Raw genomic sequence first — 14,447 nt, 5'->3', positions numbered from 1 at the left:
TAAATTAGGTAGTAATTTCTATTTATTTAAGCATTATAAGCTTCACTGTAATACATACATTGCAATATAACCATATGTAAATATAAAATGTATTTAAACTAATCATAATTAAATTTGAATTAATTAGGTATTAATTAAAAAATATGTATGTATGTGTGTGTGTATATATATATATATATATATATATATATATATATATATATATATATATATATTTTAATTAATTTTTTTTTTTTTTTTTTTTACAGTATTTGCCCATTTCCAAAACATAATTGGAAGAATCCAAAAATGATTGCAATTTCATGAAAAGAGATACAATAAAAGTGAATAGTGATTGAGACTGTCAGTCACTAGGATCTGTGTTTCGTGTTTCACTGAAGAAATTGTTTATATATGAGATACACAGAACAATGAGTTGTGTCAGGACACTTTATATATTTTTATTCATAATATTAGGCAATAAATATTCACATCTCTCCGAATTTGCTTAATTTCATATATTATCTGTACACAAATAAGATGACTTCATATACCTTTTTTTTTCAAAATTACACTTCAATCTGCTTTGACATACACACTTGTACAAGTTTACAGATAAAATTGTCTTGGATCAAAATAAATATGCAGTAATCATCTACACTGAATGTCACATACACATTCGCACAAGCATACCCACTCACACACACACACACACACACACACACACACACACACACACACACACACACACACACACACACACTCTCATACACACACTTTTGACACTTCCCATTCTCCTGTCAATATTAAATCTTACTGTGACAGTCTATGTACAGTTTGTTACAGAGCTCAGTAAATACAGACATACTCATGCAATAAAATTCACAGCGGGAAGACGGACAGTTAATGAAAAAGATTATGGGTATCATTAATCAAATAAAATAAATGCAGTTAATAAGTTATGGATTTCTAATCTTTATATTCTCTCTCGTCTCTCACTGGCATCTTGCTATGTATGTAACCATGTAACTGGAGCCCCATTTCCACTTATACTGTGTTATTTAGTACGATGGAGAGCTGATCATTTTGTAATTAGCATACATAAAGAGATTGCATTTTGAAAGGGTAGCAAAAGGGCATAAATAGCTTACACACAATAACTGAGCATCACATCAAGACAAATAATACTGAGCATCTGCATTAAGCCCAGTCCAGAAATATATAACTGCACTTGAGAGCACATTATGCATCCACACAAACAAAAACTTCAAGCAGTACTTACACTAAGGCCTTGCTTAAGGCTAAATTACCTTGATTTCTCATATTACTCCTGGTATTAATGTGATCATTCAGTTAGATTGGTTCGTTCCTCTCCTCAATTATTCATACAGAGGAATAAAAGAGGAAGCACGGAGTTATGTTTTTATCGGGTCGAAACAGGCCGTCTGGTTGCTCAAACCAAAAATCATCTGCACACAAAGCTGAATCAAAAACATCATGACTGGTACACAACTTGTTTAAAATGAAAGTTAAATGAAATAAAAAATAATACCCATAACAAAGTCTCCAACATTCAAGGACACTTGTAAAGACAAGTGTGTTTGTCCATAAAAAGCATCGATAACAATAAAACACATCCTTGACACTTCACTGTTGAATGTCAAAGCATGAGAAAACCTTTTCTATTTACAAGCATCTCTGGTATTTTGTCAAATTTATAACATTTTTAAAACATAAAAGTAGAATAGTTATATTCGTTAAAATTGAAATTCATAGCAAACATTCATATAACAGCATAAAATATAATCAAAAACACCTTGTAAAGTATGACTGGCAGTATTAATGCAGGGACCCAATGGACGCTGCATAACAGGCATTTTAGATGTGAAAACTGACGACAAAGAGAGAGGCAGCAATCTCATGAGGAATGTTTCCTTCACACTGTGCCATTAGCCCTCGTAGATAAAAATACTTCAGCTGGAAAATGGTTTTGTATTCATTTGATAGAGTTCGGAAAAAAAAACATTTGTTTATAAAGTGCCTCTTGTTTTCACATTCGGGGGCCTTGACAACTTCACTGGAACTTTACTAGAAACGTGAAAAAGAATTTAGACACGGATGATAACGCTCATCATCCAAAAGGAGCAAACTAAAATAATGCTGCCACGAGAAAATGTTTTCAGGCACAATGCTTTGAATTTAACATAAAATTGACATTAATAAACAATCTGTGCAGCAAAATCAGCGCAATTACGTATCTTTTTGTATTGGTGCAACTGTAGGTATGAACAAGTTCATAGACAGAAGTGTCATATAACATTACTGATATATAATTTTGTGTTAAAATTTCATATAATTTTATATACATAGGTTAATAATTCTGATGGACAGTGTTTCTAGGATGGTTACAAACAGCACGTCCACATACAGTACAAGGCTTTTTACAGCTGACTAGACTCAGTAGTGGAAGAGGTCAGGCCAATACTGACATACTTCAAACACTCATACCGGGTGTAAGATATTTGCTTTGTAGATATATCTCTGTTAACACTCAAATATACCGCTGTTATAGATGTGTACAAAAAGAGCAATAGAGCATTTAAAATTATTTCGCGAGTAGAAGCCGGACATCAATTTAGTGAAAAGATTATTGCATCTTACAAATGCTATTGACTTATGATTAGTGGAACGTATGAAATCATTGTACTGTGCTTCGATCTTCATATCCAGCACAGCATTATTCATATGGTCTCTGGTCTTCACGTTTCCTAAACAGGTTCTCGGGTGAACAGTTTCTCCAATAACCGCTTTACCCTAACTTTATGGCTATATGCAGCTGAAGCAAGAATGTGGACAGCTCTGTGTCTGGATGTGCACGTCCACACATCTGTGACCCCCTTATGTGCTTTAGTCAATTATTTCTTGTGTGAATATGGGATTTAAAGAGAAGTGGCTAAGAAGGGGTCTGGCTGGAACGGCAAATCAATGACCTACAACAACCGAAAAGAAAGTAAACTGTCCTGAATGTTTTTCGTTATTGTCGTCGAGTATTTATCCCACAGCAACGATCTACCTGAGAGCCTCCAACTATAACGGTATGACGTACGCGTGCTGTTTTTCCTCGGTGAGTCACTTCTTCGGTTACACTTGAGGGAAGCGCAGGTGAAAGTAGCAGAGTCTTAGCAGGCTGCGTTTCTTTTTCCCGCTGGTGTTGCTATCGCTTTTGGCCCTGCCTCCACCCGCGTCCTCCAGCCTCGCGGCGGTCCCGCCTCCAACCACCAAAGGACCCCTCAGCGACCCCCAGCCTCGCGACTTCCCCCGGCTCACACTACCGTGCTGATCCGGTTGGTAGGTTTGGATTTGGCGCGTTCGACCGTGCCCGTCCCCCCAGGTACGGCTCCAGTCTGAGCCGACGAGGGCCCTTGCGGCCCCCCGGCCTGTGAAGGGGGGCCTTGGTGCTGGGGGGGGAGAGGGGAGAGAGGCGTAAGAGGGATAAGGGGAGGAAGGGGGTAAAGGGAGTGGGGAGGGGATGGAGGACAACGGTGGATACTGGGGCAGATACTGGGCGGCCGGAGGCGCGTGGTGGACAGTGGCGGACGCGGAGACTGGAGGCGGCTGAGTGGGAGCAGGGAAGGGCGGAGGAGGCGGGCTGGCGAAGACGAAGTGAGGTTGGTGCGCGGGGTGGGAGGCTGGGTGCGGCGTGTGCACGTGGGCGGGATGGGAGTGTGCGAGCGGGTGCGGCTGCGAGTGCGACAGCGTGAGGGGCGGCTTGCTGATGGCGCCCCCTCTGGCCGAGTGTGAGGGCTGCGTGTGGAAGAGCGCAAACTGCGGGTGAGGGGAGAGCGGGGAGTGAGGAGAAAGGGGGGGAGGGAGGCCGGAGCCCATGTTGCCCATGCTCCCGTAGCGACCCTGCAAAGTATGCTGGGAGATCGGCTGGTATGGGGAGTGCGCGGAGGGGTTGGGGTGCGGCCGACGTGGCAAGGTGACCCGCTGAAGAGTATGGAGGCCCTGCTGACCAGACGAGGGTACGGTCTGCGTATGGAAGCGGTGGTGGTGGTAGTACGGGGGCGGAGGCTGCCCACTGACACTGTTGCTGGTAGTGTGGCAGTACTGGGCGTGCAGGGCCTGGATCTTGGAAGGGCCCCCGGCTTCTCCCGGGCACAGCGAGGACGGGGACAGAGGCGGCGGCCCTCCTGTAGTCGGCGGGGCCACAGGGGCGGGGTAGGGTGGCCCCGGGGGGATAATAGGACCCGGGGCTTTGGAACGCTTGCCCCCAAAGAGGGAGCCCAGGAAGGATCCGGTATTGTTGCTGGTGCTCCCAGTCCCCATTCCAGTCGTTCCTCTCTCGGTGCTGCTGGAGGCTGGCCCAGCGCCAGTCACCACCGCAGGTGTGTGTTGCTGCCCCGGCCCACCCCCCACCCCCACTCCGGGGCTCAGGATGGGGCGGTGAGGCCGGAAGTCTTCTGTTCCATAGCATCCCGGGAGCACAGTGGCTACTGGGTAACGCTGGTGAGGCCGCGGACTGCTAATGATGGAACCCTAAGACAAAGAGAGTTGGGGGAAAGGAGGAAAGGAGAGAGCAGAGCCAAAAAACGAGGGTTCGGGAGAGGAAAGTGCGCAAAGGAAAGAAATGCAGGCAATAAATAAGTAAGAGAAGAGAAGCATAGTGAAAGGATACGGAGAGAATGGTTGTTTCAGTGGGTGGGGAGGAAAAACAGGGGTGAGTTGATTAGGGTAATGAAACTACATTCTGTCAGCATTATAAATCAGAACATAATAACACGAACACATGCATCCGACTATCTATTACGTGTCCCGAATGCCAATAATGCCAGTTAGGTTCAAGTGGGCTTTCATTTGTATTTTGTGTAATGTGCTAACAGGAAATTACTCTTTTGTGTAGCTGGCATTAAAGTCAAAATGAAACAGCATTGTAAACCGTTCTACTTCTGTAATCAATCAGAACCGAAAAAAAGAGGAGGTCACTGGCTTACTGGAAATTAAAAATTATTGTACGGGCCTTAAATACTACATTAATCGTTAAAATGATTGATTAAATTAATAATTAAGAAATCAATAAAACAGCTATGATATTGATAAATGATTAAAGATGAAATAATTCACAATTTGATAATAACTACAATAATTTAAAAATACTGATAAATAAGCAAACAATAGAACTGCAATATAGAATGCACCAATTATGCAGATAGTGATTGTAAAATAAAAACGCAAATAAATATGTTTTACTTCTTAATACTTTTTTCAATATCTGTTACCTCATTATTGATTTTTTGCTGAACCAGTAAGTGGCACCCAGTCTACTGTCATTAACTGCTTGTCCCCACTATTACAGAAGCTGTCTTTGGTCAATGTTGTTTCATGTGTATGAATCAAGTACAATAAAACCATGTATGTGCATTATAAATGTTTATTTTGGTTTTATATCGGCTTAGAATTACGAGGGACACCTAATATAAAGTAGGCCTCAATATAAAAATCAACAGAACTGATACCACACAAGTCACTGGTTCATGCTTAGCACTGCACATACCAAACAAAAATACACAAACCTCATCCAAAACAACAAAATGCACCAAAAACCATAACATAATAAAGACATATTTTGACATATGTCAATGTCATGCGTTAAGTCGGGGTCAATGAGATGTCTTCCAGTCCTGATGTTGTGGAGTAAAATCTATAAGATGTTTAACAATGTCCCGAATGACTTCAGATCTTCTCATGCAGTCTCAATGACTGATGTTATTGATTCATCGCCTCAGTCACATGTACATTAACATTCCACAGACCACACATGGTCAACACAAGATGCACACACATGTCTTTGTGTCTATGGTCAGGACACATGCAAGATGGCGCCGTGTGTTGTGTGGGAATTCCAGGCAGACATGCGGGTGGTTCGGGTTTGGGGACTAAAGCTAAAGATACAGACCTCTGCTTCACTCAGACTTACTTCCATTGTACTGTCAAGGGAACCAACGCTGTTTCTGCGGCCACGTTTCCCTGTTACCCAGTTAGCAGATGTCAGTCACAACTGCATTGTGTGTGTATGTGTGTGAGTGTAATGGCAGTCAGAGTTATTAAAAAGTTGTACTTGCGTGTTGGTGACTGACCCAAAAAATTAAAATTTTGCCTAATATATGTTTTATAATATAAAAATATATATATAAATATGTTTTTGAGAATATAATGTCAAAATTACCTTGAAATAATGTTACGTTGTCATATTTTTACATACTAAAAATATATAAGAGAATAAGGAAACTATTATATATATATTAAATTATATTGTGTTTTAGGATAGGATAGTGGATAGTGGCAAATTTAAAAAAATATAATTACAATTAATTACAACTAATTAGTATAAAAGTAATTTGTCTTTATATGTATCATAATTGATTTGTTAATATGTCAAAAAATGTTGTTATACTGAATTAAATATTTGTGAGTAAATGTAGTAAATGTGTGATATTTATTTTTGGCTCAGAAAAATAAAAACAAAAATCACAATTAATTTAACCTATATATATATATATATATATATATATATATATATATATATATATATATATATATATATATATATATATATATATTAATTTTAAATATACTGTATATGGGTCAATTAAAAGGATTTAATTTATGCAACATTTATTTGCAAAAACAGATAAAAATGTTTTTTTTTCATTGTGCATTCCAATTAATCTCAACTGCAGTGGGATTTTTTAATTCAGGTAAAAATAACACGATAACATGATTTTTGAAAATGTAAAAAAACAGAGTCATATAAATACTTTTTATATAATTTGTTATATACAATAGTTGTTTTTTTATTGTTATACCATTTGCCCCCGATGTAGTATGATAATAAATGATCATAAATAAATTGGTTGGCAGTCACACCAAAGTGTCTCACCTGATTCAGACAGGTCCCTCAGTGAGGAGCTGAGAGCAGTACGTTTGAGGCCCTCTCCTGGTGAATAGTTGTCATCCAGACTAGGCCTTCCCATAGTGCCATTCACCACTTCATTCTTGACCCCACCCACTCCTCCAGCCATAATGCTGTTGGTGAGCAGGCTGGGCCGCATTACTCCTTTCTGCTTCTCCAACTCAGCTGCACACGAACAAAAAACAAACATTAGACCTAGTCCTAAACAGGCAAAACATTGCCAGCTTTAAGTAATTTGTCTCTACGCACCCTAAAACCTATTTTACGATGTGCCATTTTTATTATGTTTACTATGAGTCATGGTTTAGACCATTTAGGGCAGTGGTTTTCAAACCTGTTTGTGGGGACCCACAGCTCTGCATATTTTGAATGTCTCCTGATTCAGATCATCGACTTATTACGAAAGAGCTCCATGAACTTAAATGAGTATATGACAGATAAGGGAGACATGCAAAATGTGCAGAGCAGTGTGAAGAGCAGGATTGAAAACCACTAATATAGGGAAAATCTATAATGTCAATGTTGTAGTAAAGCACCAGTAGAGAGCGCTAGAATAACGTGTAGTCGATTTATGAGAGCAGCAGAGGGCGCTGTACTTACACTCCACTCTGTATTTCTCCATTTCCTGGACCTCAGCAATGCTCTCCCTCAGATCACTGACAAAGCGTGTACGGTCCTGTTGACTAGGGGCCGTGAACACAATCAAAACTTTACGCTCACCGCCGGGGATAGCTGACGTTAGTCTGACACCATGAGGATAGTCTGGGGGAGAGAGAGAAACATCATGTTTATATTTAGGGTAATAGCAATCACACCCAAATTTTATCAATATTTTTTGGTAGTATATTAATAGTTTTACACTGTGTTTCAGAGTAGCATAAAACCAATACAATTTATATTTGCTATAGAAAATTCTTCTGTAAGGTATATAATTAAAAATATTAAAACTCTATATTTCTAGGTTTTCCATGACCATTGGCGCTGAGAAACTTTTAGAAGATATTTTAAATAAAGTTTATAACTAGGCTGTTTTGGGTCACTATTGACTTTCCATAGTAGGAAAAAAATACTATCAATAGTAGTCTGTTCAAAAGCCTTAGGATTCACTAAAAGGTGAAAATTCAGCTTTGCATAAATTATAGTGCAAAATATATTACCATAGAAAACAATGATTTTAAATATAAACATGATTTAACATTATTTCTGATTTTTTACATTTTACTGTATTTTTTGAGAAAATAAATGCCGTCTTGGTGAGCATAAAAGACTTTTTAAACTCAAAAACTAAGAAAAACAAAAAGTAACCAACTTGAAATCTTACAGGAGTTCTGGAACATGTGAACCTGCATCTCCACTAGAGGGAAGGACTGTCTGAAGCTGTACGTTACGGAGGTTTTCTTCTTCTGGAAGATCTTTGTAACCTTGCAATGTAATAACAGAAAAATACCAACTAAGAATTTAAATTTTAACTTACACAGGCATACTGAATAGATGTTGCTAAAAAACACTTGAGACAAATTCATTTTGTATGCATGGATAATTGATATATGTTATTGACATTACCACAAGCAGATCGTTGAAGAGGAAGACCTCTCTCTGGTGAACTCCAGACCTTTGAGGACGGTTGGGGTCGGGGACTTCATAGAGCTGACAGCAGCACACTAGTCTGCGGTGGGGCAGAGACAGAACCTACACAAAGATGAGATGTTTACACTTATTTTGGAACAAGAAATTCATTAAAGTAGGTCAACACACTGACAGAACACTTCAAAGTAACAAATCAGGTCTCAGAGGTTCACTATCCTCAAAGATTCTGATTCAAAAAGATTCCTAACTTCAAAAACACGTCTCATTAGAACTCACTGGTTTCTTTCCCACGATTACTCTCTCTACCGCCTGGACCTGAGAAACATGGTCATCATTGGTCCTCAGTTCCCATTTCTGAATGCGCTGGTAGATTCCAACCAGTAAGTCACGTGGGATGTCCTGACCATTATCCACCCCTGAGAAAGAGAGAGAAAAAAATAACATGCACACAAGAAGGGAATTTTAGTGTACTCGCAAAATCCCTGACAATTACATGCAACATTTAAGAGCAGGTTGAGAGTGTGTTTGTGGTTGCCCACTTATGCAAGTGCCAGTGTGTGAAGTTTAAGAGAGATTTGAACACCACCTCTCAAGTTTTTTATGAAGTCGTCCAGCTTCATCTTCCTCTCCGCTTTGATATTGGGGCTGTACATGTCTGTGTTGAGGAGGATGATGGCAAAAGCTAGGATGAAGATGGTGTCTGGGTTCTGGAACTGTCTTACCAGTGCTGGATTACAAACACAGTACCTCTGACTGCAAGACAGACGCAGAGATAGAAATAGTGTTTGAGTGCAAATATTTACATGTTTTATAAACACATCGTTCCAGATCTGAAATCTGATGGAGTGAGCCATGTGTGATGATGGCGCTGTTGCCGCGCAACTCTGTGCATCTCTGAGCATACATCAGCAATTTTCTTTACATAAGGCCCCTTAATTCTGTTAGAATCATTGTAACCCACAGCCTCTCATGTAATTTAACGAATGTGAATTTAAGCATATTAACATACCTGAATGCCTCAATTAATCTTTCAACTTTTTGGGCCTCTCCTTGGACTTTAATCTGTGCTTGAAATTTCCTCAGGGCATCATCGAGATCCATTCCCGAAAAGTCCATTTCATCCACGACACAACTGAGAAAAAACAGTAGGGAATGAAGTGTTACACATCTATTCATGCTCAGACCAAAACATATGTGGATCAAGAAAAGGCAAAATTTGCCTGTCTTTATTTACTGTGCCTTTAATGGCTTTGTATTTTAAGCATCCTTAAGCCTGACAGTAAATACATTAAGGCTTGGTTTCAAAGATAGGGCTTAGGTTAAGCCAGGATTAAGCAATAGTTCAGTTGGGAAATTTAAGTAGCTTTTATAAACATGCCTTAGATAAAAACACTAATGGTGTGCATCTTGAGACAAAACAATGAAATGGACATATTTTATGATGAGTGACTGCACGTATCTTTAAAATAGTCCAGAGATACATTTTAGTTTATGAAAACGGAGGTGTTATTAATATTACTACATAAAATATAGTATATAATTTAACAAATTTATGCCACAGGGTCCCCAGTCTTTCTATCCATTAATTAGTCCTTGGCCTGAAAAGGTAAATTAAATTAATTGTATTACATTGTCTACTTTATCTAAAATGTATGCTTTTACTCAGTATGAGTTAACTGAGGATTGAAAAAGCTGGGAAAAGTTGTTAACAATTTCATATTTTTCAAAGATAACCTTTCTGAAACGTTATTTAAACATTTGTCATTTTCTAAAAGACTAAACCATTTAACAATTTATTTTCTTTCTTAGAGGATTTATCATGTACTCACTCCAATACATCTTTGTTGAACTGTTTCTGCCTGTTTCCAAGAAACTCTCCAATCATCTGGCGACTCAGGCCTTTTCTCTCCAGGATAAAGCGAGCAATGCCCACTGGTGTGTCTGACACAAAGCCCTTCTCAATTAGGTACTGAATACCCTTTTCTGGTTTCCTGCAGTTCAAAAACATCGGCATAGTTTAATCTTGTTTCAAACAGATGCAGTCATTTTGATTTGTAATGTCGCTAGCTTGCTATTAAATGGGAGTGTTGTGTAAAAGAGGAAGTGTTTCATTTTCTCTTACTTGTTGAAAAGGTTGAGTCCGATGCGATATTGTCTTCTCTGCACTACGTCATTGTTAAAGGCAGGAGAATCCCAGCTGTGCCGACTTTCTCTCTGGTAGGTCTGTTTGCCTAATGGGGGCAAGGGCTCCCGCAGACTATCTCTTGAAGAGGAGCCTGAGCTGCAATTAATTGTCTCATTAGAGTTTGTGGTGGAATTCAACGAGTCATTATCACCATCTGAGCAGCACTGTTGCTCCAAACCACCAGGGGGCAGTGGTGCTGAAGAGGAGGATGAGAGCGGTGTGGTTGGGGGTTGTTGAGGGGAGGAAGAGGACGAAGGGGTATCGGGGTACTGGTGGTGATGATGATGGTGGTGGTGGTGATGATGGTGAGCCATGTGGTGTGGGATATGTGACGGTATTGATCGGCTAGCGGGACGTGTTTGTCCTTGTGCAGCTGTTGAGGATGTTGAGCGAGCATTTGGGTTGTGCTTTAGTGTCCCTTGAGGTGACCCTCCTGCTGAGTCCTGCTCGTAGACTAGTTGTCTGCTAAGGGAGCCTCGGTCTGAGCGGTCACTCATGTCTACTGAACTGTCACTAGGTGGTTCAATCGTGAGCAATGGTAAGTGACCTCCCCTTAAACGATAATCACGGCATTCTGTGCAAGGTGTGCTTCGGCGACTATTGCTGCTTCCTCCTCCTTCCGTGTCACGGCTATCTTCCCTACCACCTACCCCGCTTCCAACACCCCCCCAGAACTCAGTGTCTGTGCTGCTAGGGGCCCGGTCTAGAGAAAGCGGCGAGGAGGGTAGACCATCGTCCATGTAAAGCGTGACATCACTGTAGGAGGTGGCTGTGCTGTCTTCATGCATGCTCAAGCCCCCTGTACCTCCTCGATCCCTGTCTCCAAGACCTCTCCGTAAGGATACGTGGCTGTTGCTGCTCCATATGCACTCGCCAAAGTCATCAACAACACCACTTCCGTCCCCTATACCTTCCTGGGAATCATCTCGGCGTGGCCGACACGTTAGGGCGTCATCAATGGAGTCAGCCAAGGACTTCACCTTGTGTACAAAGAAACAGACACTGTCAGACAAACTGTACAAAACAATGTTATGTTTAGGGCTACAACAGTGTCCCTGGGAGAGAACAATTAAAGGTAAAACTTTGCAGATAATTTACCAGCATGATCTCAATTCATACATATTTTATGAGGTGGCTAATTCATACTATTTTGTACGTTTTCTATGAATGTTTAGGGGTGGGGTTAGGGGTGGTCTTTACTTAGATATTCCTAGAATTTTCCACCTTGTGAAATGCATATGATTTTTCACAAAAATGAATAGGAATTAGTATAACCCCTAATCCCGACCATTAGTCTACCCCTCACTGACAATTTAGAAAATCGTGTGAATAACCTTGTGAAAAATGTTCGAATTGCTATGAGATTAGGCTGGTATATAAAATACAAAGTTGTACTTTTAAATGCCAGGACACACAAAGCCAATGACAACCAACTTGCTTCGCATTGGCAGCGTCTTACAAAAAAACTGTGCACAAAAACCACCACACACACTACAGTGGGTGGCAAACTAAAGAGAGGAGTTAGCTGTCTATATCAGCGGCTATCAATAGTAAATATTAATCATTCAAACGGAGAAACAAAAACAAAGATATATAAGATAAGAGCAGATATATGAAATGTAAACAAAGCAGTGTTTGCTTTCCATTTTGAATATCAGTGACGTTTATAACTTTTTATAAAAATTTTAAGCAGCTCACATTGTTATGATAAGATTCACATATTGGAATGCTTGGGTAAGATCACGTAGCATTAGAAGAGTCTTCTATTTGTACCACCTTTCTCTGACTCATTCTGAAACTATGCATCCAATCAGAGTTCTCACTTTCCCACAACGACCCCAATGCTGATTCAACAAGCTGAATTGGGCTGATGTGAGATGACGAGTGGAACACACCAAACCAACTAGTATGACCGTCGCTCACCATTCGTGTACTCTCCTGGCATTATAGGTACTCTCCCAGGGACACTGTTGTAACCTTAGAGTAGGTTATATTAGTGTCTTCAAGGTAAATAAAGTTGTCCCAGTGACAACTTTTTGAAGTATATTATGAATAAAGTTGTTGTACTTCTAAATGTACAATTTTGGCACAGTTTTGCCAAGAGTATAGGAAGCACAGAAGCATTTTTACATAGCATTATCTGGCTGCTGATGAAAATCTTGCTTTTATACAAAATAATTCAAGCTGTCTGTCCACATACTACCACACTGAAATGACAAGGTCAGTCAGGTATGCAGAATTTTGATCAATAGTCTTTCTAGTGAAATTTGTTGACTAAAGACATCTCACTGGTTAAGCATGAAGCCTATACATCAGCATTCAATATTGGGGACAGGTTAGATACAGTCAAAATGGGTACTGACTTGTTTTGAGAAGGAGTCCTCTAGGTGGGTGTATTCTGGTCGTGATGGGGAGCTTGGCTCCGTGGGAGAATGCGGAGGACCCATTCCTGGACTGTGACTGTAGTGAGCCGGGGTGGGAGGTTGAGGATGTCGGTCATCAAACGAGTACTGCAGTCGCATGTTGGAAAGGATGATGCGCCGTGTCATGCGGCTCTCAGAAGCTGAGCTGCGCAGGCGCTCAAAGTTCTTGTTCATACGATATTGACGGAACGCTGTCTGGATGGTACGTGCTGCTCGTCTACTTACGAAGTAACCTCCATATTTCTTCTCCAGCATCTCCACCTGCACAGCGCCAAATTGATCAGTTATTTTTGCTTCAATAGACTGTGATCGTGATGAATCGTGATTCAGACTTTTCATGCCTTACCTTCTTGTCTTGTAGGTCTGTAGAGAGTTCATAGCTGTCTGATAGGGCTTTGCACCTCTTGTTTTCTTCTTCCTCTTGCTTGCGTAGGGCCAGGCTGGCTGGTTGGTTGCGTGTACGCTGTGCCCAGGCGAGGCTGGCTGGGCTTGGAGGGGGCACAAAAGGCACCCGAGGGCCTGGGGGGCCACAGCTGTTGTCCCCGTAACGGTCAGAGCTGTGTACGTAGGGAGATTTACTGGAACTGTCTGAAAAGGGACGTGAAGCTGAACTCTGGGTTTCCTCCTCACTGAAAGGGGGGGTGGAGAGAGAGAGAGAGAGAGAGAGAGAGAGAGAGAGAGAGAGAGAGAGAGATAATAATTCTGAGTCTAAAACGCCCCCATAATGAGAGGATAAGATAAAAATCTCAAGCAATTCATGACATTATTCATTTTCCACTGACTTAGCATTTTGACTTTCAGGAAAGCTTTAAACAGGCCAAATGTCCTAAACAAGCCCCAGGCTTTCACAGAATGATCACACCAAGAAAATTAGTGCAATTCTAGTTATACTTAAGATTTGTAACTAAAGAGAGTTACGTAAGTCCATGCCTTAAAAAGAGCTTGGTTTCTGTATCAAAGATTTATAATCAAAGTTTATAGTTAAACAATGTATTAAAACTCACAGATTCAGCAGTATGTACTATCATAAACTTGAAATGCAGTAGTGAATTCCCTGTCAAATCAACTTCTGCTGTAGACTTCTGTACCTGTCATGTGAAAAGTCTTGGCATGTTTCACATCTTTGGCATCATATACAACCTGTTTAAACCTCAACTCTACACTGTTGACACCTCCTCACATTCTGTTCCTCACGCAACAGCTCTCGTCCTTAATGACTTGTAGTCTTCCGCTGCTTTAAGTGGCTCACTTATCCTGCAGGGTACCATCAGAGCAGGAGTTTGATTTATACACATACCGC

At 40.5% G+C, this 14,447-nt stretch overlaps 1 protein-coding gene across 6 annotated transcripts in view; it reads right to left on the bottom strand.

Moving 5' to 3' along the window:
- Nucleotides 1-415: 415 nt before the first annotated feature.
- Nucleotides 416-14,447, bottom strand: part of iqsec2b (IQ motif and Sec7 domain ArfGEF 2b) — a 57,583-nt gene continuing 43,551 nt past the window's right edge. For 2 of the 6 annotated variants that reach the window (XM_043246090.1, XM_043246094.1), the window contains exons 2-14: nt 13,494-13,776; nt 13,088-13,408; nt 10,662-11,704; nt 10,369-10,530; nt 9,549-9,671; nt 9,126-9,292; nt 8,816-8,955; nt 8,516-8,641; nt 8,274-8,373; nt 7,553-7,714; nt 6,920-7,117; nt 5,936-6,006; nt 416-4,518 (exon numbers count right to left, since the gene is read on the bottom strand). In XM_043246090.1, coding sequence (XP_043102025.1) covers nt 3,121-4,518; nt 5,936-6,006; nt 6,920-7,117; nt 7,553-7,714; nt 8,274-8,373; nt 8,516-8,641; nt 8,816-8,955; nt 9,126-9,292; nt 9,549-9,671; nt 10,369-10,530; nt 10,662-11,704; nt 13,088-13,408; nt 13,494-13,776 — 4,294 coding nt within the window. In that variant the 3' untranslated portion in view covers nt 416-3,120. The remainder of the gene's footprint in view (nt 4,519-5,935; nt 6,007-6,919; nt 7,118-7,552; nt 7,715-8,273; nt 8,374-8,515; nt 8,642-8,815; nt 8,956-9,125; nt 9,293-9,548; nt 9,672-10,368; nt 10,531-10,661; nt 11,705-13,087; nt 13,409-13,493; nt 13,777-14,447) is intronic. The other 4 variants (XM_043246092.1, XM_043246093.1, XM_043246095.1 and 1 more) reach the window with 4 other exon arrangements.

This window comes from Puntigrus tetrazona, chromosome 8 (genome assembly GCF_018831695.1).
Source record: "Puntigrus tetrazona isolate hp1 chromosome 8, ASM1883169v1, whole genome shotgun sequence".
Taxonomy (NCBI): Eukaryota; Metazoa; Chordata; class Actinopteri; order Cypriniformes; family Cyprinidae; genus Puntigrus; species Puntigrus tetrazona.
This window is presented reverse-complemented; position numbering and strand designations above follow the sequence as displayed.